General features: G+C 41.6%; 2 protein-coding genes across 2 annotated transcripts in view; both read right to left on the bottom strand.

Annotated features, from left to right (window-relative positions):
- Positions 1-887, bottom strand: part of MLXIP (MLX interacting protein) — a 62,847-nt gene extending 61,960 nt beyond the window's left edge. The window contains exon 1 of the mRNA XM_065417721.1: positions 523-887. Coding sequence (XP_065273793.1) covers positions 523-887 — 365 coding nt within the window. The remainder of the gene's footprint in view (positions 1-522) is intronic.
- Positions 888-9,035: 8,148 nt separating this feature from the next.
- Positions 9,036-19,022, bottom strand: part of BCL7A (BAF chromatin remodeling complex subunit BCL7A) — a 30,717-nt gene continuing 20,730 nt past the window's right edge. Inside the window, exons 3-6 of the mRNA XM_065417967.1 lie at positions 18,230-18,326; positions 14,735-14,902; positions 10,454-10,575; positions 9,036-9,107 (exon numbers count right to left, since the gene is read on the bottom strand). Of these exons, the coding sequence (XP_065274039.1) occupies positions 9,036-9,107; positions 10,454-10,575; positions 14,735-14,902; positions 18,230-18,326 (459 nt within the window). The remainder of the gene's footprint in view (positions 9,108-10,453; positions 10,576-14,734; positions 14,903-18,229; positions 18,327-19,022) is intronic.

The raw sequence follows: 19,022 nt of genomic DNA, 5'->3' as shown, positions 1-19,022 counted from the left end.
TAACAGATTCTCATGGTTTCCCCTGTTCCCTCCCCAAGATCATAACTGGAAGAACTGATGACAGACACACTGCTCAACCACGCCAGCCCCTTTATACCCTTGTCTCCCCCTAGTCCAACACTGATTCCCCCCACCCAACTTCCCCTACAACTCCCCTATGCCCAGGTTTTAATGGCTTCCCCCTTTGAACTAATGCTACAATGTACCACTGCTGTCCCCTGAGTACCCCCAGCCCACACCAAATCTCATTAGCTGCCCTGGAGCCCCCCGTCCCCCCAGATACCTTCAGCCCAACATCCTGGACCATCAACCAACCTCTTCAGGCACACCCCCCCTCAGGGAGCCCCCTGTTGTCCTAGACATCCATAACCCCCACCCCAGCTCCCCAGCCTCTTGGCGCTTCCTGTTGCCCCAGACACTCTCCCTCAGGGAGCCCCCAGTGGCCCAAGACACCCCCCAGCCCCTTTCAAGCAGCCCAGCATTACCCCCGCGGGCACCACCGCCCCCCAGCATCCCCCGCACCTGTAGGCCAGGCTCATGCACTCGAAGAGCTTGGTGAGGGAGGCGTCGATGCTGAGGCGCCCCCCGGCCCCGCCGCCGCCCCGCGCCGCCCCGAAGCGGTAGGTCTGGCACGTCTGCTCGTTGACCGTGTCGAAGTCGTAGCCCTTCTTGGGCGGGTGCTCGCTGTGCGGCGACGAGACCATGAAGTGGCCCGAGTGGATGATCTGGGGCCCCGCGGGCTGCCCCCGCCGCGGCCCGGGCCGCCGCCCCGCCGGGGAGCCCCCATCGTCCGTGTCCGAGGAGTCCTCGTCCGGCTCCGCCCGCCGCGACACGGGCCCCGCCGCCCCGGGGAGGCGGCCCGGCCGCATGAACACGTCGGCGGCCATGGCCCGAGCCTCCCGCTCCTGCTGCGGCCGCGGACCCCTCCCGACTCCTGGCCGCCCCGCCCCCGTCTGGCAACGCCCCCGGCCTGGCACCGCCCCTTAAAGGAGCCGGGGCCCGCGCCCCGCCGGCCTGCGCAGGGGCAGGGGCAGCGACAGCTGGTGGCGGGGCGGGAAGCCCTGGACCAGGACTGGCACCTGTCTGAGGGAGGCCAGGCAGCCACCCCAACGCCCCTACCCGTGCTCCCTGGGAGTGCACCCCAGCCTCTAGGCCCCTGCCCCTCTCTTCCCCAATTCCCAAACTCCCTGCACCCCGCCAACCACCCTTACACCCCACCTTCCTCAGCACTGCATCTCCCCTGAACTTCAACCCCACCCCTGCAATGCATGCACCCCACAAACTCTTCCATGTGCTTCCCCAAACCTCCCCTTGCACTGGTAAAGCCTTTCCTTAATTCCTGCACTGTAATCCACCCAAACCAACCCTTTCCACTGCAGGCCTTGGTGCCCCTCCCTGCTACCATACAGCCACTACAATCCCCTAAACACCCATCCACCTATCTACACTATAATGTCCCTGGCACCTTCTCACATCCCCTCCAATACCTAGACCAGAATCACCCAGCACCTCCCAAGAACACCCACCACACACACATGCAGGCAATGCTCCTACTCATTACATTATGGTCACATTTGGGAACCGCAATCAAGGATCAGGGTTCCATTGTGCTAGGTGCTGTACAGATAAACAAAAGAGAACTCTTTGGGGCAGGAACTTGCAATCTACATGTCAGACAGGATGATGCAGGGTAGTCCCCTGCTCCCACTGAACACCCCAAAGAACAAGCCAGCCTCAGGAGGCTGAGGAAACTCCTTCACTGGAGGTTTTCGAAAGGAGGCAGGATAGCCAGCTGTCTTGGATGACTAGACATAACAAATCCTGCATCGCGGCAAGATGACCCTTGTGGTCCCTTCTAACCCAATGGTTCTATGATGCTAAGGCCTGTACTGCCATCCCTCAAACAACTCAGGTGAGGTCTGGCACATCCTCCAAACACACTACAGTGGCCCCTGCCACACCACTCCCCACATACTAGCACTGCAATCATCTCGCTATGCCCTGCACGGCTTTGTTGCAATGCAGCACTCAATTTCAAACCAAAAGGCAGCATTTTCACTTCCCCTCCATATGTACAAGGTGGGGCCAGGAGAACTTTCTCCACTGACCTCCTTCCTCTCCCTAGCTACACAGGGCTGCAAGGCAGTTACATTATCACTTAATCACAAAGTGACAACTGGGTTATTTACAATGAAGATGGGAGACGTGTCTCTTCCATACACACAGAGGGAATCGAGAAGTTTCTGTCTCAGCTGTGACTAACACCCTGCTGCTGCAACAACCCCTTCCTCTGCACTTCTATCCCATTAGCGATCATGCAATGCCACCCCAGAGCTGCCTGCAGCCTTGAAATGCTCTAGCCCAGTGGTTCTCAAGCAGGGGTACGCAGAGATCTTCCAGGGGGTACATCAATGCATCTAGATATTTGCCTAGTTTTACAACAGTCTACATAGAATCATAGAAGATCAGAGTTGGAAGAGACCTCAGCAGGTCATCTAGTCCAGTGGTTTTCAAACTTTCTGGTGACCCAGTTGAAGAAAATTGTTGATACCCGTGACCCAACGGAGCTAGGGATGAGGGGTTTGGGGTGTGGGAGGGGGATCTGGGCTGGGGCAGGGGATTGGGGTGCAGGAGGGGGTCAGGGCTCTGGGTGCAGGCTCTGGGGTGGGGCTGAGGGGTTTGGGGTGCAGGGACTCTGGGTTTGGGGGGGGCTCAGGGCTGGGGCATGGGCTTACCTCTGGTGGCTCCCGGTCAGCGTTGCAGCTGGGGTGCAGAGGCAGGCTTCCTGCCTATCCTGGCACCGCGGATCGCGCTGCACCCCAGAAGCGGCCAGCAGCAGGTCTGGCTCCTAGGTGGAGGCACGCAAGCAGCTCCACATGGCTCTCGCCCACAGGCACCGCCTCCCCATCACCCATTGGCTGGAAACCGGCCAATGGGAGTGCAGAGCCGGTGCTCGGGGCAGGGGCAGCACGCAGAGCCCCATGGCCCCCTGGCCTAGAAGCCAGACCCGCTGCTGGCTACTTCCGGGGCGCAGTGCGGTGTCAGAACAGGTAGGCACTAGCCTGCCTTAGCTGGGCAGCACCGCTGATGGGACTTTTAACATCCTGGTTGGCGGTGCTGACCAGAAGCGCTAGAGTCCCTGGGTGCTGAGCAAGGCGACCCAGTGCCTTACATGCTGCGACCCAGTACTGGGTTGCAACCCAAACTTTGAAAAACACTGATCTAGTCCAACCCCCTGCTCAAAGCAGGACCAACCCTAGAAAACACAAGCAAAGTCAGTACAAACTAAAATTTCATAGACAATGACTCTATACTGCTCTACATACTATATACTGAAATGTAAGTACAATATTTATATTCCAATAATTTTATTTTATTATATGCTAAAAATGAGAAAGTAAGCAATTTTTCAGTAACAGTGACACTTTTGTATTTTTAAGTCTGATTTTTGTAAGCAAGTGGTTAAGTGAGGTGAAACTGGGGGTATGCAAGATAAATCAGAATCCTGAAAGGGTACGACTGGAAAGATTGAGAACCACTGCTCTAGCCAATCCTGTTTATAATGAAGAGGGCATCATCCTTGCTATAGGGCTCTGGCTGCCTGTGATTGCCCTTCCTGCTATAGCCCATTGCAAACGGAACAGAACTGCTCTCTACTCCTCCTAGTGGACACCAATTTAAAAATCAAATCAAGTTTAAACTGCCTTTTCTTTGGAGTCTGGACAGTATCACTGATTAGACTGGGGAATTCTTATTTTTTGATTTTATAGAACAGTTTACAGTGAGTGGAAAAAGCTAGACAAAAAAGCACAGATCAAAGTCCCTTGCCCAAAGTGTATAGGGAACTGGGGATAATGAGTACCTCACATAAGGTGAATAGGCTCTGGCCCTTAAGGTGAAAACTGTCACAGGATGACTAAAACTGGCACCCACTAAATTTCTTGCTAGACTTTCCTGGGAGAAGTGGCAGACACCTCAGTGACTAGGACAGTTAAAAGAGGACTGCACAAGACACACAAAAAATGTGCAAGAGGAGAAAGAAAAACCCAGCACTGGTCATGGGGTGGTAGTCTACCTGAGACAATAGGTCTTTTCTAGGATTCTGCTGCCAATTATTTCTGGGCCCATGTTAAAAACACAAAATATAAGCAACCGAAGTGGGGGAAAGGCCCACTAGCCCCACACCACCAGTTAGCTGTCCAAAATGTAATCTTGTTTGGACATTGTCAGGCTAAAAATCACATGGGTTATTTCTTTTTATATATTTTTACCTGAACAGTTAATACCTTTCTCTATTAAAAGGTAATACTTTAACAGTCCAGGTTGAATAAAATAAACAAGTATAAATGGTGAACAGCAAATGGGACTTTAATCTAGACTGGTCAATTTTACTTTGATTCTCATGTTCATATCTGTATTTACATATATCCATAGTCAACCCATACAACATATACACAATTAGAGCACAGTCCTACTAACACTCATTCATGTAGATCACCCACTACAGTTCCCCCCCCCCCCCCCATGCACTTTGTCTTAACTTCCCCTCTCCCAGTTTTAGTCTCCACAGGCAGCACTATAAACTTCTGGCAGCACAGCTATGTCAGTGAGGGGGTGTGAGGAGGTACAATTTGCAACCAACTTTTTAGGGTAATGAAATATACTTTTTAAAGTGTTCTTCTGTATGTGCTGACTTTACTATTGCCAGTTCCTGACTCAGTGACACAGGTATATTTCTAAGTACAGGACTTTTTCCAGCAAGTGTCTGAATAAATTTGTCATAAAACATTCACTTCAAGAAAAAGCATAATTTTGATAGCATTCGACTTTTCCATTCACTTCAAAACACTGTTTATCACACTGAACACTTGTTTTACTAGACTGTGTGTTCCCAGTAAACACAGACCAAAGGATACTTGATACAGCAGTACATCTTGAACATTTTGTGGTTCTAACAAAAAATTATTAATGAAATGAAAATTGGAACATTTCAAGTGTCCTGAAAAACTGGGAAATATGGACACTTAGGGTAGAGGCCACATCTCTCATTGTGTCTATACACTGCAGAGCACACTGATGGAGAGCAAGAAATCAAAGTGGAATTTTACTAATCTGCAGTCACTTTACAGAAGTTGCACTAACGGTTTCCCCACTTCTCAGGAAAATTCAACAAGACATCACCACAGTGATTTGTCTGCATTACAAGTTTTTTTTGTTTGTTTTACAAAATATACTACAGCATATGACCCTGTGAAGTATCAAAGCAATACTCAGCACTTTAAATAATCAGAGTACATTGTGGGATCCAGTAATCTTGCTCTTTTATTGGATTTGTTTACTCACTACTTTAATTCCATGAGACCACTCATTCATCCATGCAACTTAGCAAGGTCGTACTGAAGCAGTATTACGACACTGTAGTTCAGTAAGAAACAGGAAGATTGCAATATTTGTTTTACATATTATGGAATTAGACACCACAGAATGCACAATTTTTTAAAAATCTATTTAAAAATTGAAATATTTATTTTAACTTAGAAACAAACTGAACTTCTTAAATTTAATTTTTTTAATCAAAAATTATTCACGCAATGTTCATGTTGTGATTTTTTAATTTTATTTTTGAAATGAAACCATTGTACATTGTACAAACCATAGCTACTGATGGAATAAATAAGTGAAAAATTATACTGCTGTACAACACACACAAAAATCATAAGATGGAAAACGATTAGGTATTGGGAGAAAAAAACAGAATTCTTTACATCTTCTAACAGACCCTTAGATATAAAGAACATTCCAAAACATGACAATGTTTATGTATGAAGATAGCCACCCAAAACCATATTTTATACTGCCTTGTTGATTTGTTGTTTTGTAAGTGCCAGCACTTTTTGGAATGTTTAACAACTACTTTCCCAAGCATAAAAATTCCAAGGAATAGTTCTGCTATAAAACGTTTGGCTGCGTAAATCGCTTATTTGGAAGGCCTTCTCATGTGTTCCACAACCTAAGCTAATTTACTTTTTTGCTTCTAGTTTCTTTTGTTTTTGTAACTGAAGCTCCAACATTCAGCATGTAGCAAGGAAGCACTTCTTGATATTTGCACTATTTCTAAAACATTAGCTGTATGAGAACTTTCAGTTACCTCGAAGTAAATTACAACTCCCCTTCTGCTTCATGTCTCAATGCTTTCAATACACTCTTTTACAGTGAGTTCATAAAACAAATTTCTGGTAGAGATGGGTCCAAGCCAAAACATTGAATCTAGATGTGGTTCCAAACCTCAAGTAGATTTGGATCCTATGTTCTGGTCTGGTCACATCTGTACTTTCTGGCATTAAAATGTGTTTAATCACATCCACTGGCCCATTAATGTTATCAGGCACTTCAAAGAAAGACTAATAACAGTCTTATACATTATTTTGGATTTCTTCATACCAGGTAATGTCAAGGTCTCACTTCTTAGAGAATGACACTAACAGGTTTAAGGAACCCAAACCTATCTGCTTTTTCAATTGTCTGTGGTCACTAGAATCTGTGGTTAAAAGAAGTTCTGAATGTATTTTGTATAAGCTGTAAATAAAAAGTTACTATTTTAGAAATAAAGCCACTAGCAAGAGCTGGTTTGTTTTCCAAACCACAGTACAATGGGGACAGTTCTGAGCGGAAGCCACAGGAGGAAAAGAAGGAATTTTATAGTTAAACCTGTTGGTGTCAGTAATGCCAATAAACATTTCTATCTAATGAAAAATTTGAGGTATTTTAGTGCTATTTATATTTTTCTTCCTAAAGTACAGGAATCAGCTTTGAAATCAAAAAGCTTATCTACCCCTTCGGAAACCTGTAGAAAAATCAAAATTAAAAACATTTTGGGACGCATCTGAAGATGGTGATCAGTAAACATGACTACTTGTCAAAGGTGGCATCAGATTCATGTAGTTTTAGCATTCAAAATTAAAATGCTAGTGAATCCGTGTTTTTAAAAGTCTGATTTTTTTTTATTTGCCCATTTTATATATCAAATAGAATTTTTCTCACAAAATATCAATTAAATCTGAGTGTAATATACATACAAACTGATAGCCATTGACCAGTTATCAACATTTTTAAGCATACACACAATTCAAGAGAGAAATTACTCTACCATTCCAATATGTTTATTGTGCAAATATAACTTTTGGCTCCTCGGTTCCTTATTTTCAGGAAGTTAATGGACTTCATGATCTGACCAGAGAACCCAAAAACTTATTAGGGAGCACACTGGTTTCATGAATGATTTGCAACCAAATTTTATTTAGTTGAGATCCAAAAAAGTTTATTTCAACATAAAAGGAAAAGTTCCCAAACTGAGCATAGCAAGTCACTTCGGAGGTTAATCCAACAGACATTTTACGAAGGTCAGCATTGGCTCCTCACTCTTCTCCTACTCCCAATTGTTCTTCATAATTAAGGTGGTAATTGCAAATGCAATGTAGTAGTCAAAGCTCAAGCCATTTTCACCATTGGAGAATTCAGAAATAAGCAAGTTTACAAAGAGCTAATTATGAAAATGTGTGGACAGGAAGATTTATCATTTTAAAAAATATTTACAGTTCTCAGATTACACACACTGCACAATTTTTTGGAGATGTGGGATCTGGTTTTAAATTACAAGACCCATCTCCCTCTGAGAGCGAATGAAGATTAAGGCCCAATCCAGCAACATTTGAATAACACCTCATGTGAATATTCCTTAGTCACACAAGTAGTTACCATGGACATGACTCGGTTTTGAAGGGGCTTGGCACCTCCCTGGAAGTAATAATCCCATTGCAATATCAGGCCCTTAAAGGCCTGATCCATGTAGATACTCTGCACCTCTAAATGCCATTGACTTGAAGGGAGTTACACGTGCTCAGAGCCTCTCAAACAAGCCTAGCATAAGCACGCGTCAACATAATTGAAAAGAAAGCATAATTTCTATCAATAATGTAGAGATTATGGAAATAAGACTTATTTACAAAGACTAGCTGAAAGTTTAAAAAAATCCCAAATACAGTATAGCCTGGAATATATCAGTAAACATCTTATTTAAGAACAGTACAATGAAATCCAGTTCAGTGAAAACCTGATATCAGAATAAATCATTTGCTGCACATCAATCCCTTTGATCCTATCTTTATAGTGGAACTTTTTAATAAAACAATTACTGTACCCAGTACAGAGATCTGGACCTATTACTTAATCTACTTTACTTCTAATAAATTTATTCAGATCTGGAATATAAATGGTAAATAAATCATATTAACTTCCGATGAAGTTAAGAATAGTTTAAAAGACCAGATTTACAGTTTGCGAATGCTGGGCATTCAATAAAAGGTCTCCACTGTAGTTGCAGAAAAATAAAATGACGCTTCTTTGTCTCCTTGGACTCCAAGTGTGAAAATGGCTTCCAGATCAATTTTATCTCTATTTGTTAAGTTTTAAGCACCAGGGATTTAAAATAAAAAAAATTAAAAAAAAACAGAAAAACTTACTACATGGCATTATACAAACATAGGCCACTTTGCAAAGGAGACAGCTGCAAAACAACTTTAAAAATTAGCACTGTTTTCAGAACACAAGGCACAAAACAAAAGCAGACATCACGCCAGAACAATGAACTTCACATGAAAGCTAATACCTGACCTGTACCATCCTTAAATATCTTACATTGTTAAATAGAGAAATGGAAAAAAACAAACAAACAAAAAAAACCAGCAGCAACATAATTGTAATTTTGACTTTAGAAACAGTGCGTAGACCCCTCCTGAGTTGTTTACTCCAACCATTTCAGAGACAGTAACTTAAAAGTTCTCAATGTTTGTTTCACAGAAAAAAGTTTTCAGTGTCTGAGAAGTTAAACCTTTGCTAGGTTTTCTTGGATTTTTGCTTAGTAACTTGAAAAGTTAGGAGTTCTGTCCTCATCCAAGAGAAGATGCTTAAGTAAAGTTGTTCTATGATTAAGCCCACTGATGTACCTTACATAAAAACTGATCAGGAAAATCTATAGTCTAAATCTCTTCAACATTTTGTTGGGAAGCCTCTACTTTCATCTTTTTAGAAGGTGGCACTCCTTCAGAGTCCTTAACAGGAAAGAGAGAAAATTCATGTTATCATTGGACTGAATCTTACGTGCCGTAGACATCAGATTAAAATTAAAAAAGTGAATACTCTCATGTCACTTGGGGGACACAAAATATCCTAGGATGTGAATGACATAACCAAATAAACACACTTCCTGAAATCATCTTTCTAAACATCACGTTGCTTGGTCTTCTTGTTACCTAGTCACATAGGGCAAAATCCTGATTCCAGGCATGAAGCCACTGTATATACTCCAAAGCAACAGCAGTAACATGTGATCAGACTGTGACTTACCTCAGCTCCATACTCAGCCACAACAAAAAACAAAGACCCAGAAGTTACTCCTTCTAGTAGCAGCAGCAATTTCTGCAGGACAGGGTGTGTGAGGTTGGGAGTGGGCACATGTGCACTCAGACGTAAAACCACCACCAAGTCTCAGAGAGGACCTGTAGTGCAGATTTAGGTGGGATAATTCCCAAGCCACAGCCCCTCTCCCAGCCATAGCTCTGCAGACATACACATAACTCAAACCAAAATCTGACCCACTGAGTTTATTAGCATTACATTTTTGCCAGCTCTATTAGCTGTTCTGCTTTATAAAGACAATATATTTATTTCCAAATGGAAATTAAAGGGATACATTTTGGGCACAGCCTACTGGATTGTAAGTAAATAAAAATATTCTTATTTGGATTGTAACATTTCCTTACATATCAGACATGGGCTGGTGCAGATGAGCCTGAAAGTGAAACTAATCAGTCTTCTTACTGTTAAAGGTGAATGAAATTGAAACAGAAGGCCAAATGAATGGTGAAAGCACATCAGATATTTAAAATTATTTAATAGTCCAGGGGGGAGGGATAGCTCAGTGGTTTGAGCATTTGCCCGCTAAACCCAGGGTTGTGAGCTCAATCCTTGAGAGGGCCATTTAGGGATCTGGGGCAAAAATCTGTCTGGGGATTGGTCCTGCTTTGAGCAGGGGGTTGGACTAGATGCAGGGCTGGCTCCAGGATTTTGGCCGCCCCATGCAGCCAAAATAAACAAACAAATAAATAAATAAATAAAAAGCCGCGAGCAGGAGTGAGGGACCGTCCGCCAAATAGCTGGACGTGCTGCCCCTCTCCAGAGTGGCCGCCCCAAGCACCTGCTTGGCAAGCTGGTGCCTGGAGCCAGCCCTGACTAGATGACCTCCTGAGGTCCCTTGCAACCCTGATATTCTATGATTCATGGTGATCTTAGTAACACAGCTAAGCGTGATTGGTCTCCTGACAGTTTTTCTTAAACTTTTTTTTAAAGTTGATGTTGAATTTGTAAAAGTAGCTTTTTTGTACTTAATTAAAATTACCTGAGAGTTTTTAGATGCCTCTGTAGTTATATCATTTTCTCCAGAGGATTGAATTTCTGCTTTCTCGGAACTATTCATGGAATTTTCCATTGAAGACTGTGAATTCTGTTCATCAGAAGTATCTGAAAGAGTAAAAACTTGTTTTAAACATGAAGAATCAACTTTCAATACACGCTTTTACTCTCTAATGCTAATGTACATATAATACCTTTCATTCAAATATAACCAGTTGTGATTGCATTCACACGATAACACCTGAATCATCAGTGGAGACTGAACCCAGAATATTCAGCACCCAAACCACAGGCTTCTGCCACTTGAGCTAAACTAAAGAATTCTTTTTACCTGTGAGTTAGTAGTAAGGTGTACAGTAGCTTGGACCAGCCACTAGAGGCAGTCATGATCCACAGTTGTATTGCACAAAGATTTCAAAGTACTTGGCACACATGAATAAAGTTTCAAAATAAGTAGCTGAAGTATATAAATAATATGGAAATTATTACAACCAGTAGTGAAATGCAGCTACCTGTGGGATGGAGGGTTGGAGACAGGAAGTAAAAGAATAACTTATCCAACAAACTTGGGTGGGAGGCCACGGCGGCTAGATACGCAGAACTTAATTACCGAACTGGAACTTAACCCCCAGGACACTTAAAACCTATTCCTACAAAAAGTGGCATGTAATCATTCTAACACAGTATCTAGGAATCTAGCTTCATCAATAAGGTTATATGTTTTTCAAGTCTATTGGATGTTTGTGGGAAATCTCCCCTAGATGTTTAAGTTTGCAATGGTTCCTACCTGGTTCAAACTTTCATGCTGCTCACTCTAATAAACAGCTTTTGAATAGATTCCCTTCTTCCACTCTCTATACCCATCACTTCTATATTCTAATTCATATTTTTTAAATTCTCAAATCCCCCAAGAAAAAGAGGGTAAGATTTAAAAGTTCTTTACTGGTTACTGAACACCTTCTGAAACTTTGCACATAAAGTTACCGAAAGGCAAGCCTTCTCCAGAAAATAGTTTATTGAATGTGGTCTGAAGAGTGATATTTCTCAAAATGACTCAGTCAGATGCAATTTCTCAAAGTGACTCAGTCAGATGCAAGATGTTTGTTTTTGTGGTTTTGTGGGGGGTTCTCTCTAAATTGCCATAGAATTGTTTGTGTGGCTATAAGAAAACACTAAGTCTTCAGTACTCCAGATTAAAAGCACTTCTGAGCAGGGGCTTTATTTCCTTTTGTACTACAGCACAATTTTCTGACACTGTTAAACTACAGTTCACTTCTCTCTACATTAGAAGACCTAACCGTGTTTTAACCTTGGGTGCATCTGCACACAAGCAGGTTATTGTGGTATACACAGGTCCCTGACATGATTGATTTTACAGAGCAGATGGGACCTACATTTGGCCCATCTCGAATTCATGCATGTGAAGACTCGCTATAGTCTAAGTGCCTGATCCTGGTGATCTTTAGGTGAAAGGATCCGTGTCCTAATACTAGGGCCCTACCAAATTCACAGTCCATTTTGGTTAATTTCACGGTCACGGGATTTTAAAAATCATAAATTTCATGATTTCAGATATTTAAATCTGAAATTTCACAGTATTGTAACTGCAGGGGTCCTGACCCAAAATGGGATTGGGAGGTCACAGTATTGCCCCCCTTACTTCTGTGCTCTTGCTTGCGGCAGCGCTGCCTTCAGAGCTTGGCTCCCAGTCAGCAGCTGCCGCTCTTCAACCACCCACTCTAAAGGCAGCATTGCTGCCAGCAACAGCGCAAAAGTAAGGATAGCATGGCATGGCCACTCTTAGTTCTGTGCTGCTGCCTTCAGAGCTGGGCCCCTGGCCAGCAGCCGCTGCTCTCTGGCCACCCAGCTCTGAAGGCAGCACAGAAGTAAGGGTGGCAATACTGCGACCCCCCTGCAACTCCTTTTTGGGTTAGGACCCCCAGTTTGAGAAACGTTAACCTCCCCCGTGAAATCTGTATAGTATAGGATAAAATTACATCAAAGACCAGATTTCACAGTCCGTGATGCGTTTTTCATGCCCGTGAATTTGGTAGGGCCCTACCTATTACCTGTCCTCAGAGTCATTCAGACCTGCCAATAATTAGTTTACATAGGAAAGCGTTCTAAAATATTTGTTCATTATAAAAATGTTGATTTTAAGCACTTAGGGCCAATTCTTCCCCTAAGCTTCCCCAATGACTTCAAAACAGTCACATAAGATGTAAAGCGGAATTTGGGTCCTTAATTTGTTACCTGCTATTTAAATTCAGCTTGGCAGTGTCACAATCAAAGCTATTTGATCAAACAGCATCATTCTCCAATCGATGATGGGTTATTTGGATTTAGAATCCCTAATTAAACACAGTATCCAACCAGCAAAAAGGCCAGATTAGTCTGTATTTTACCCTAGCTTCTCCCTCTCATTTCACAGCAATAGCCCTGGAATCAACACAAGGAAAGATTTTCCTTGAACATAAATTTAGTCATGGGAGCATGTACATTATGTAATCGGCTGAATTCACCCATGAACAAGTTAAAGGCAAGTTTACCATCTGGCAGTAAATCCATACAGTTCTCAGTGAGCAGTCAGTTGAGAATACTATTTTATAAAATTTGGCTTTCCTGCGTCTACTTTGGTAGTGATTTGGCTGCCAAATTGCCCTGCATCTAACAGTTACATTCTAGTCATTGAAGGTATTTAGCATGATGTACATGGTTCTAATATTACTGAGATAACTGATCTAAATTTAAATTGGATATTGGATCTACTGAGTTAAGAACTGAATCAGTAGGAAGAGATTTGCCAAGGACAATTTAAAGGCTTTGTTATGGCAGGAATTTTGCAACCAGATTATTAGAATGCTGTTAAGAGTATATTTTATCTATTACATTAGGGAGGAGAAAATGGTTTCTTTCAAAACATCACAACGTAAGATTTTGCATAAATAAACAGCAAATGTTTCAGTTACTAAAATTTTACAGGGCACCAAAGAAATATAGCATTAACAAAGTAAGATTTAAAACATTTTCACCAACATCGTGTTTGGCTGTTTTTCTGCACAGCAAATAAAATACATTATGTACTTTTTAGAAATCTGGGCATACAAATTGAGAGTTAGCTTTAAAAGAAATGTAGCAAAGCGAATTAAAAAAAGTAAAGTTAAAATTAAAATGTACACATAAAAGTTACAAAATATCAATATTTGTTAGTTCCATTTTCGTTTAGAGCCCAATCATGTTAGGTGAAGCGCATCCTCAACTCCCACTGGCTGAGCACCTGGCAGGATCAAGGCTTTGATAAATGTCTAAACAGTGACCTACAAACGATTTTTTAAGATTGGGGTTTATGCCTATTTTTTGCTTCTTGGTATGGACTAAACCAGCCTAAAAGGTTTATTTAAGGTTTCCCCCCTCCTCCGTTTGTTTTTTACCTTAAGAATATCTGGAATGTCAAGTCTGACCTTCCCTGCTTTCACTGGAGCATCAATGAGCAATATAAGGGAGTTATTGTGAGTTCTCAAGAAAGCCCAAGGATGCTGAATACTGAAGCAACTTCCTCCTTTAAAATGTTAATTTTCAGTTACTGACATTAGATAAGTTTTACATAATAAAAGTTTTGAAGTCAATAAAAATCTCTTCCCCTCTCAGATGATCAATTTTCACCTGTTTAGCTCTTGTGATGTAACCATTTCACTAGTTCGCAGTCAGTCCTCCAACCTAGGCAGGACCTGAATTTCTAAGGTATAAAACAAAGCAGAAAAATATTTTCCATTCTATTTGGAACCGCGAGACAACCAGGTGCAGTAAAGATTTCAGACCTGGGCCAGCTACCACTGAAGTCAGTGGAACTCTCATGGAAGAAATTAATTTTGTAATTTAGTTTAAACCTGTTCTTGCTCCCTGTGAAGTCAATAGGAGTTTTAAGTACATAAATAAAATACTTACATACCAAGGACTTTGCTCTTATTTACACAGCAATGAAGTTTAGAAGACTTAAGCCAACTAGATATGATTATGAAGAAGTTAAATAGCTAATAACATGTGGACTGTGGCAACTCATCATTTTTGATTTGTGAGTTGTTTTGTGAGCTGTATTTGTTGTTTCGGAAGAATGGATGGTTGTGTTTTGTATCACATGCCAGTCACTCTGTTCCACTTTTATTATTTAAGCTTCTTTCTTATCAAGAATGTTGAACTCAAGTATTTGTTTGAACTAGTGCTTCCTATTAGAAAAGCTGCAGGCACAAGATATATCTATATGTATTACCTTCTGAACCAGGTTGCTCCTTTGCATCTGCTTGAGTTTCATCAGACTTTACTTCAGTGCCATCTGCTTGTGTTGCTGAGTTCTGCTCAGGTGCTGGACTTGAGTTGCTACTGTTCTCCTGTTTTATTGGAGAAGCGTCAGCTATTGAACTCTGGTTGCTATTGTCATCTGGAAAAAAATTCTACCTTGATTAAAAGTGAATGAAACAGGACATTTTGTCTCTTCTTGAAGTTATATATTTTTATGCATCATTGCATAGTTAATATTGGACGTGATCCTGCATGACTTGCCATCCCAGTGACTTCAGTGGGAATTTTGGGTGAGCTGAGGACTGTTCAGGTTCACAGATAAGTAGGACTCTTTACACTTAAGTCCCCTTCACTCAACGGACATTCTCTGATGCCCGATTTTGTACACAGTGCTGCTTAACTATAGTGTATATTTCTTCAAATATGGTGATCGAGGGCTCTAAATAATAGCAGCACAAAATTCTTGGATTTATATACATCTCTTATCAGAAGCCAGAATTCTATATTTTATCAGTTCATTCATCAAGAGCATCAGTACCCAACTAGACTATTAGTACTTACCCTGCAGATTTATATGCTCCTTCATGCCCCTCCCTATACTCAAAAGAACAGGTCGGCCTTCCAGAGCATCCTGAAGGTCTACAAACCTGGGCCACGTCAAGTCAAAGGGAGAAGCAAATCCTAATATCAAGAGCCCCTCAGTGGGAATGCCCTGCCTGCACCCAGTTCCTGGGGAAACCAGGGGCTACCTGCTTGAGTGCCTCATCTAATATCATCTGTAGGGGTATTGTGCAAGGAAAGAAGCACTCCCAAACCACTTTATAGATACAAACCAACAGCTGAATTGCAACCAGAAACTGAGCGCAAACCAGTACAGATCTTGAAGCACAGCTGTAACATAATCCCCATAAATCAACCTGCTAATCAAGCACACAGTATCCCTCTGTAACAGGTAAAGTTTTCATGGGGCCTTCTGGTGTAATTCCCATAGATAACACTTATTTTTATTAGTTGTTTTGATGTGGGGCCTAAAGGCCCAAACTGAGATCAGGTCCCAACTCAGATAGTTACCACACAAAATCGGGGACAGTCCCTGTCTCAAAGAGCTTACAATCTAAATAGACAAGATGGACAAAAGGCAAGGAAAAAATATTATCCCCATTTTACAAATGGGGAAAGGAGAGACAGATTAAATGACTTGTCCAAGACAAATTCACACTAGAAGTCTGTGTAGATGGGTGACAAAGGTGCAAATTACTGAAGCTAAAATTCTGCATCTTCAAAAGGTCAAACCTTTCTACTCAAACTCAGATGGGGAAGTGGCTTTGGCCATTGCTACTACCTAGACATCCATAAATTAAGGAACTTCAACATGGCTGAGCTATACAGATGCCGTTTTGATAGAAACCATGGTAACACTCAACAATTCACCTTGCTTTTGTTAATCTGTCAGCATTTAGTCTGGGAACTGAAAATTTCATTTTCTGGTTTAGTTAATTTTAGCAAGGAGAAGTCTTCCCAGCGGCAAATACTACAGGAGAGTAGTGTTTTTTTCTTGGTACTGAAAGAATAATTTTGCCCCAATTCTTAACTTGCAATGGTGTGAATCAGGAGTAACTCCATTAAAGTCAACAGGGTTAAACAAGTGTAAACCTGGCACAAGTGAGAGGAGAAGCAGGCGATCTGAAAATAAAGATTCTCCATTTTTCATAACATTAGCCCAATGTGCTTATTTCATCATACCAATTATAACACAAAGGAACTTTCATTTTCCAGGAGGATTCTTAGCAAAAGTTCTCATGAATTTAAAATCTTGCTGAAGATTCAATTACTTGTCAAGAAAGTCTCCTGTGTTATTTTTGTCTGTCACAACTCAAAATTAGGAATTCTGTTTTATATGTTATTGTACACAACATTCAAGCTATCCAATAGCCCAGTCTCATAGTCACTTCCTTAATGATTTGCATTTCTTAGTCTTCTGTAGGGAAACGTTCTTCCTACAGATCCAACCTTGAGTTTATGAAAAGTTGGCACATGTCAGTATAAGATATGGCATCCTTCCACCTCCCTTCCAAGGGACCAATGCTTGCCTTAAGACATAAAGGAGACAATCTTTATTATCATATACTTTCACTGTTTCTTTGCTTTAACCCCTAGGAATGTACCTGTTGGACAATCAAAGGAGTTGCTCCATTCCTATGGATGCCATATCAGAATTCAACATCTATATTTTATACTAATAACATTTTATCAAAGTATTAATTAAATGTTAACTTGCTAACTTGAGACCATGGGCGGAGACATTATGTAACCTGTTAACCATTGGCTAATGTGCTATCTTGTCTTGCTGCAAAACCTATCCCGGGCTGTGGAACTGCCTACCCCGTCACTTTCCCCCGCCCATGGAAAATCTATATATTCTATTGTAATCAATTGATTGACAGTGTCTCTGAGACTAATAATCAAGATGACACTCCACCAGCAGTGTGTGTAAAACTCCTATGCTTGACCTCTACACGGTGTGGATTTATGTCCTTCACCTTCCATCCAAAACTCTCCAAAATGCCTTAAAATCCTAAGTTAGGCATCACAGCACTCCTCCCGACAATTTATTACAATACCCATGCAGTACAGACAATCATAGCTAAAGTTGCAGAAGAGATTCCATTGTAGCTCTCTGCTTTCATATTCTGATGATTTCCTGAAATATTTACTTTGGGGATGAAGTTGTGTGTTCAGTCTCTCCCCACAATTTTTAAGCAAAATTCTTTCAGCTCCTTTGGAGTTTGGGGAAGGGCGAACAAGTGTGTATATAAATGAGCATGTTTCTTCCCTACATAGGTTATTAAAAATTACTAACATTTCACACTATCTATTAAGACATATTTCAATAGACAGTCTCTGCTTTGCTAAATTTGAAAAAGCGGTTTAAAAATAAATTTTATCATATTTTAAATGCGAAACAGGGTATTTTATTAAGCAGTTACCTGTGCACTTCAAGGACAGACACACTGTGAAGACATATGCAGCTAGTCTGAGTTAGCAAATACACACAGAAGAACTCACTGGCTTTCCACTGCCAAAGCAAGCCATGTCTGTAAGCTGCACAAGGCTACTACTTCACTTAGATAAGCGAAACAGCACCTGGGAAACTGGGCTTATTTTTGTTTTGTTTTGTCCTTTTCATGTTTTATTTCAGCGTCTTAGCTCCCCTCACAGCTGACATAGGGATTTTCTTTTACATGCAGCCAGAGTGAAAACTGCATTTACCACCATCAACATTAATGACTTATATCACACACTGATCTAGTGCCATGCATTTCTTTTTTTTTTTTTCTCACTTGGCCAAATTCTGCCCTCATGTACACATCAGCAACTGCTGTTGATTCCAATAGAAATCTTGTCCATTGGTTATTTCCTTTGTAACAGTGCACGGAGTAGCTTGGGCTGGCCATGTCCCACTCACCATGCATGTCCATCATCCCTGGAGAAGAGCTATTCTCTGGAGTGGTCACTTCAGAGCCACATTTTTCATCTTTGCCTTTTTTCTTATTTTTGTTTTTCTGAAAAACAAAAACACCCCCCAAAAATTAAAGTCACCAAATAGTTAGCCAGGAAACCAACATCCATGTGTTAGTGTAAAACTCTCTCTTTCAGCTCAGTGCATTAGTCCTGTAAGCATATTATGCTTATAATTTTCATGTGGGAAATAAGGCCAAGTCAAGAATTACCAAGAACACTGATGAGGCAGTCATCATAAGAATCTCTGAGAAACACTTATACAGTTTATTCTTTATGACCCACCGAAGGGAAAAAAAAAGAGCAACTATTATCAGAAGTTCTGCTAATGTTTAGTGTTTATAAACATTATTATTATTATTATTAATATTTGTATACTGTAGTGTCTAGGAGCCCTAGTCACAGATCAGGAGACCATTGCTTTTCATCTTCAAAACCACTGCACAACATAACATCACCCTTGTGAGGTAGCTCATTATTATCCCCCCATTTTGCAGCTGGAGAAATTGAGGCAGAATGCTCCAGTGACTTATCCAAGGTAAAATGAAGGAGCTGCACAAGAATCAGGATTAGAACTGGGGAGTTGCTGGTTGCCAGCTCTGTGGGCAGAACAAAATACCACACCTCTCTCCTGATAACAGAAATGTTACCATAGCTTACTGCAGTGCTATAACCAATAGCACAGGCTCTAGCAGTTTTGCACCTTTCCCAAGTGCAGTCATACTACTTTGTAGCTGAAA

Source organism: Emys orbicularis, chromosome 16, assembly GCF_028017835.1.
Source record: "Emys orbicularis isolate rEmyOrb1 chromosome 16, rEmyOrb1.hap1, whole genome shotgun sequence".
Lineage (NCBI taxonomy): Eukaryota > Metazoa > Chordata > Testudines > Emydidae > Emys > Emys orbicularis.
This window is presented reverse-complemented; position numbering and strand designations above follow the sequence as displayed.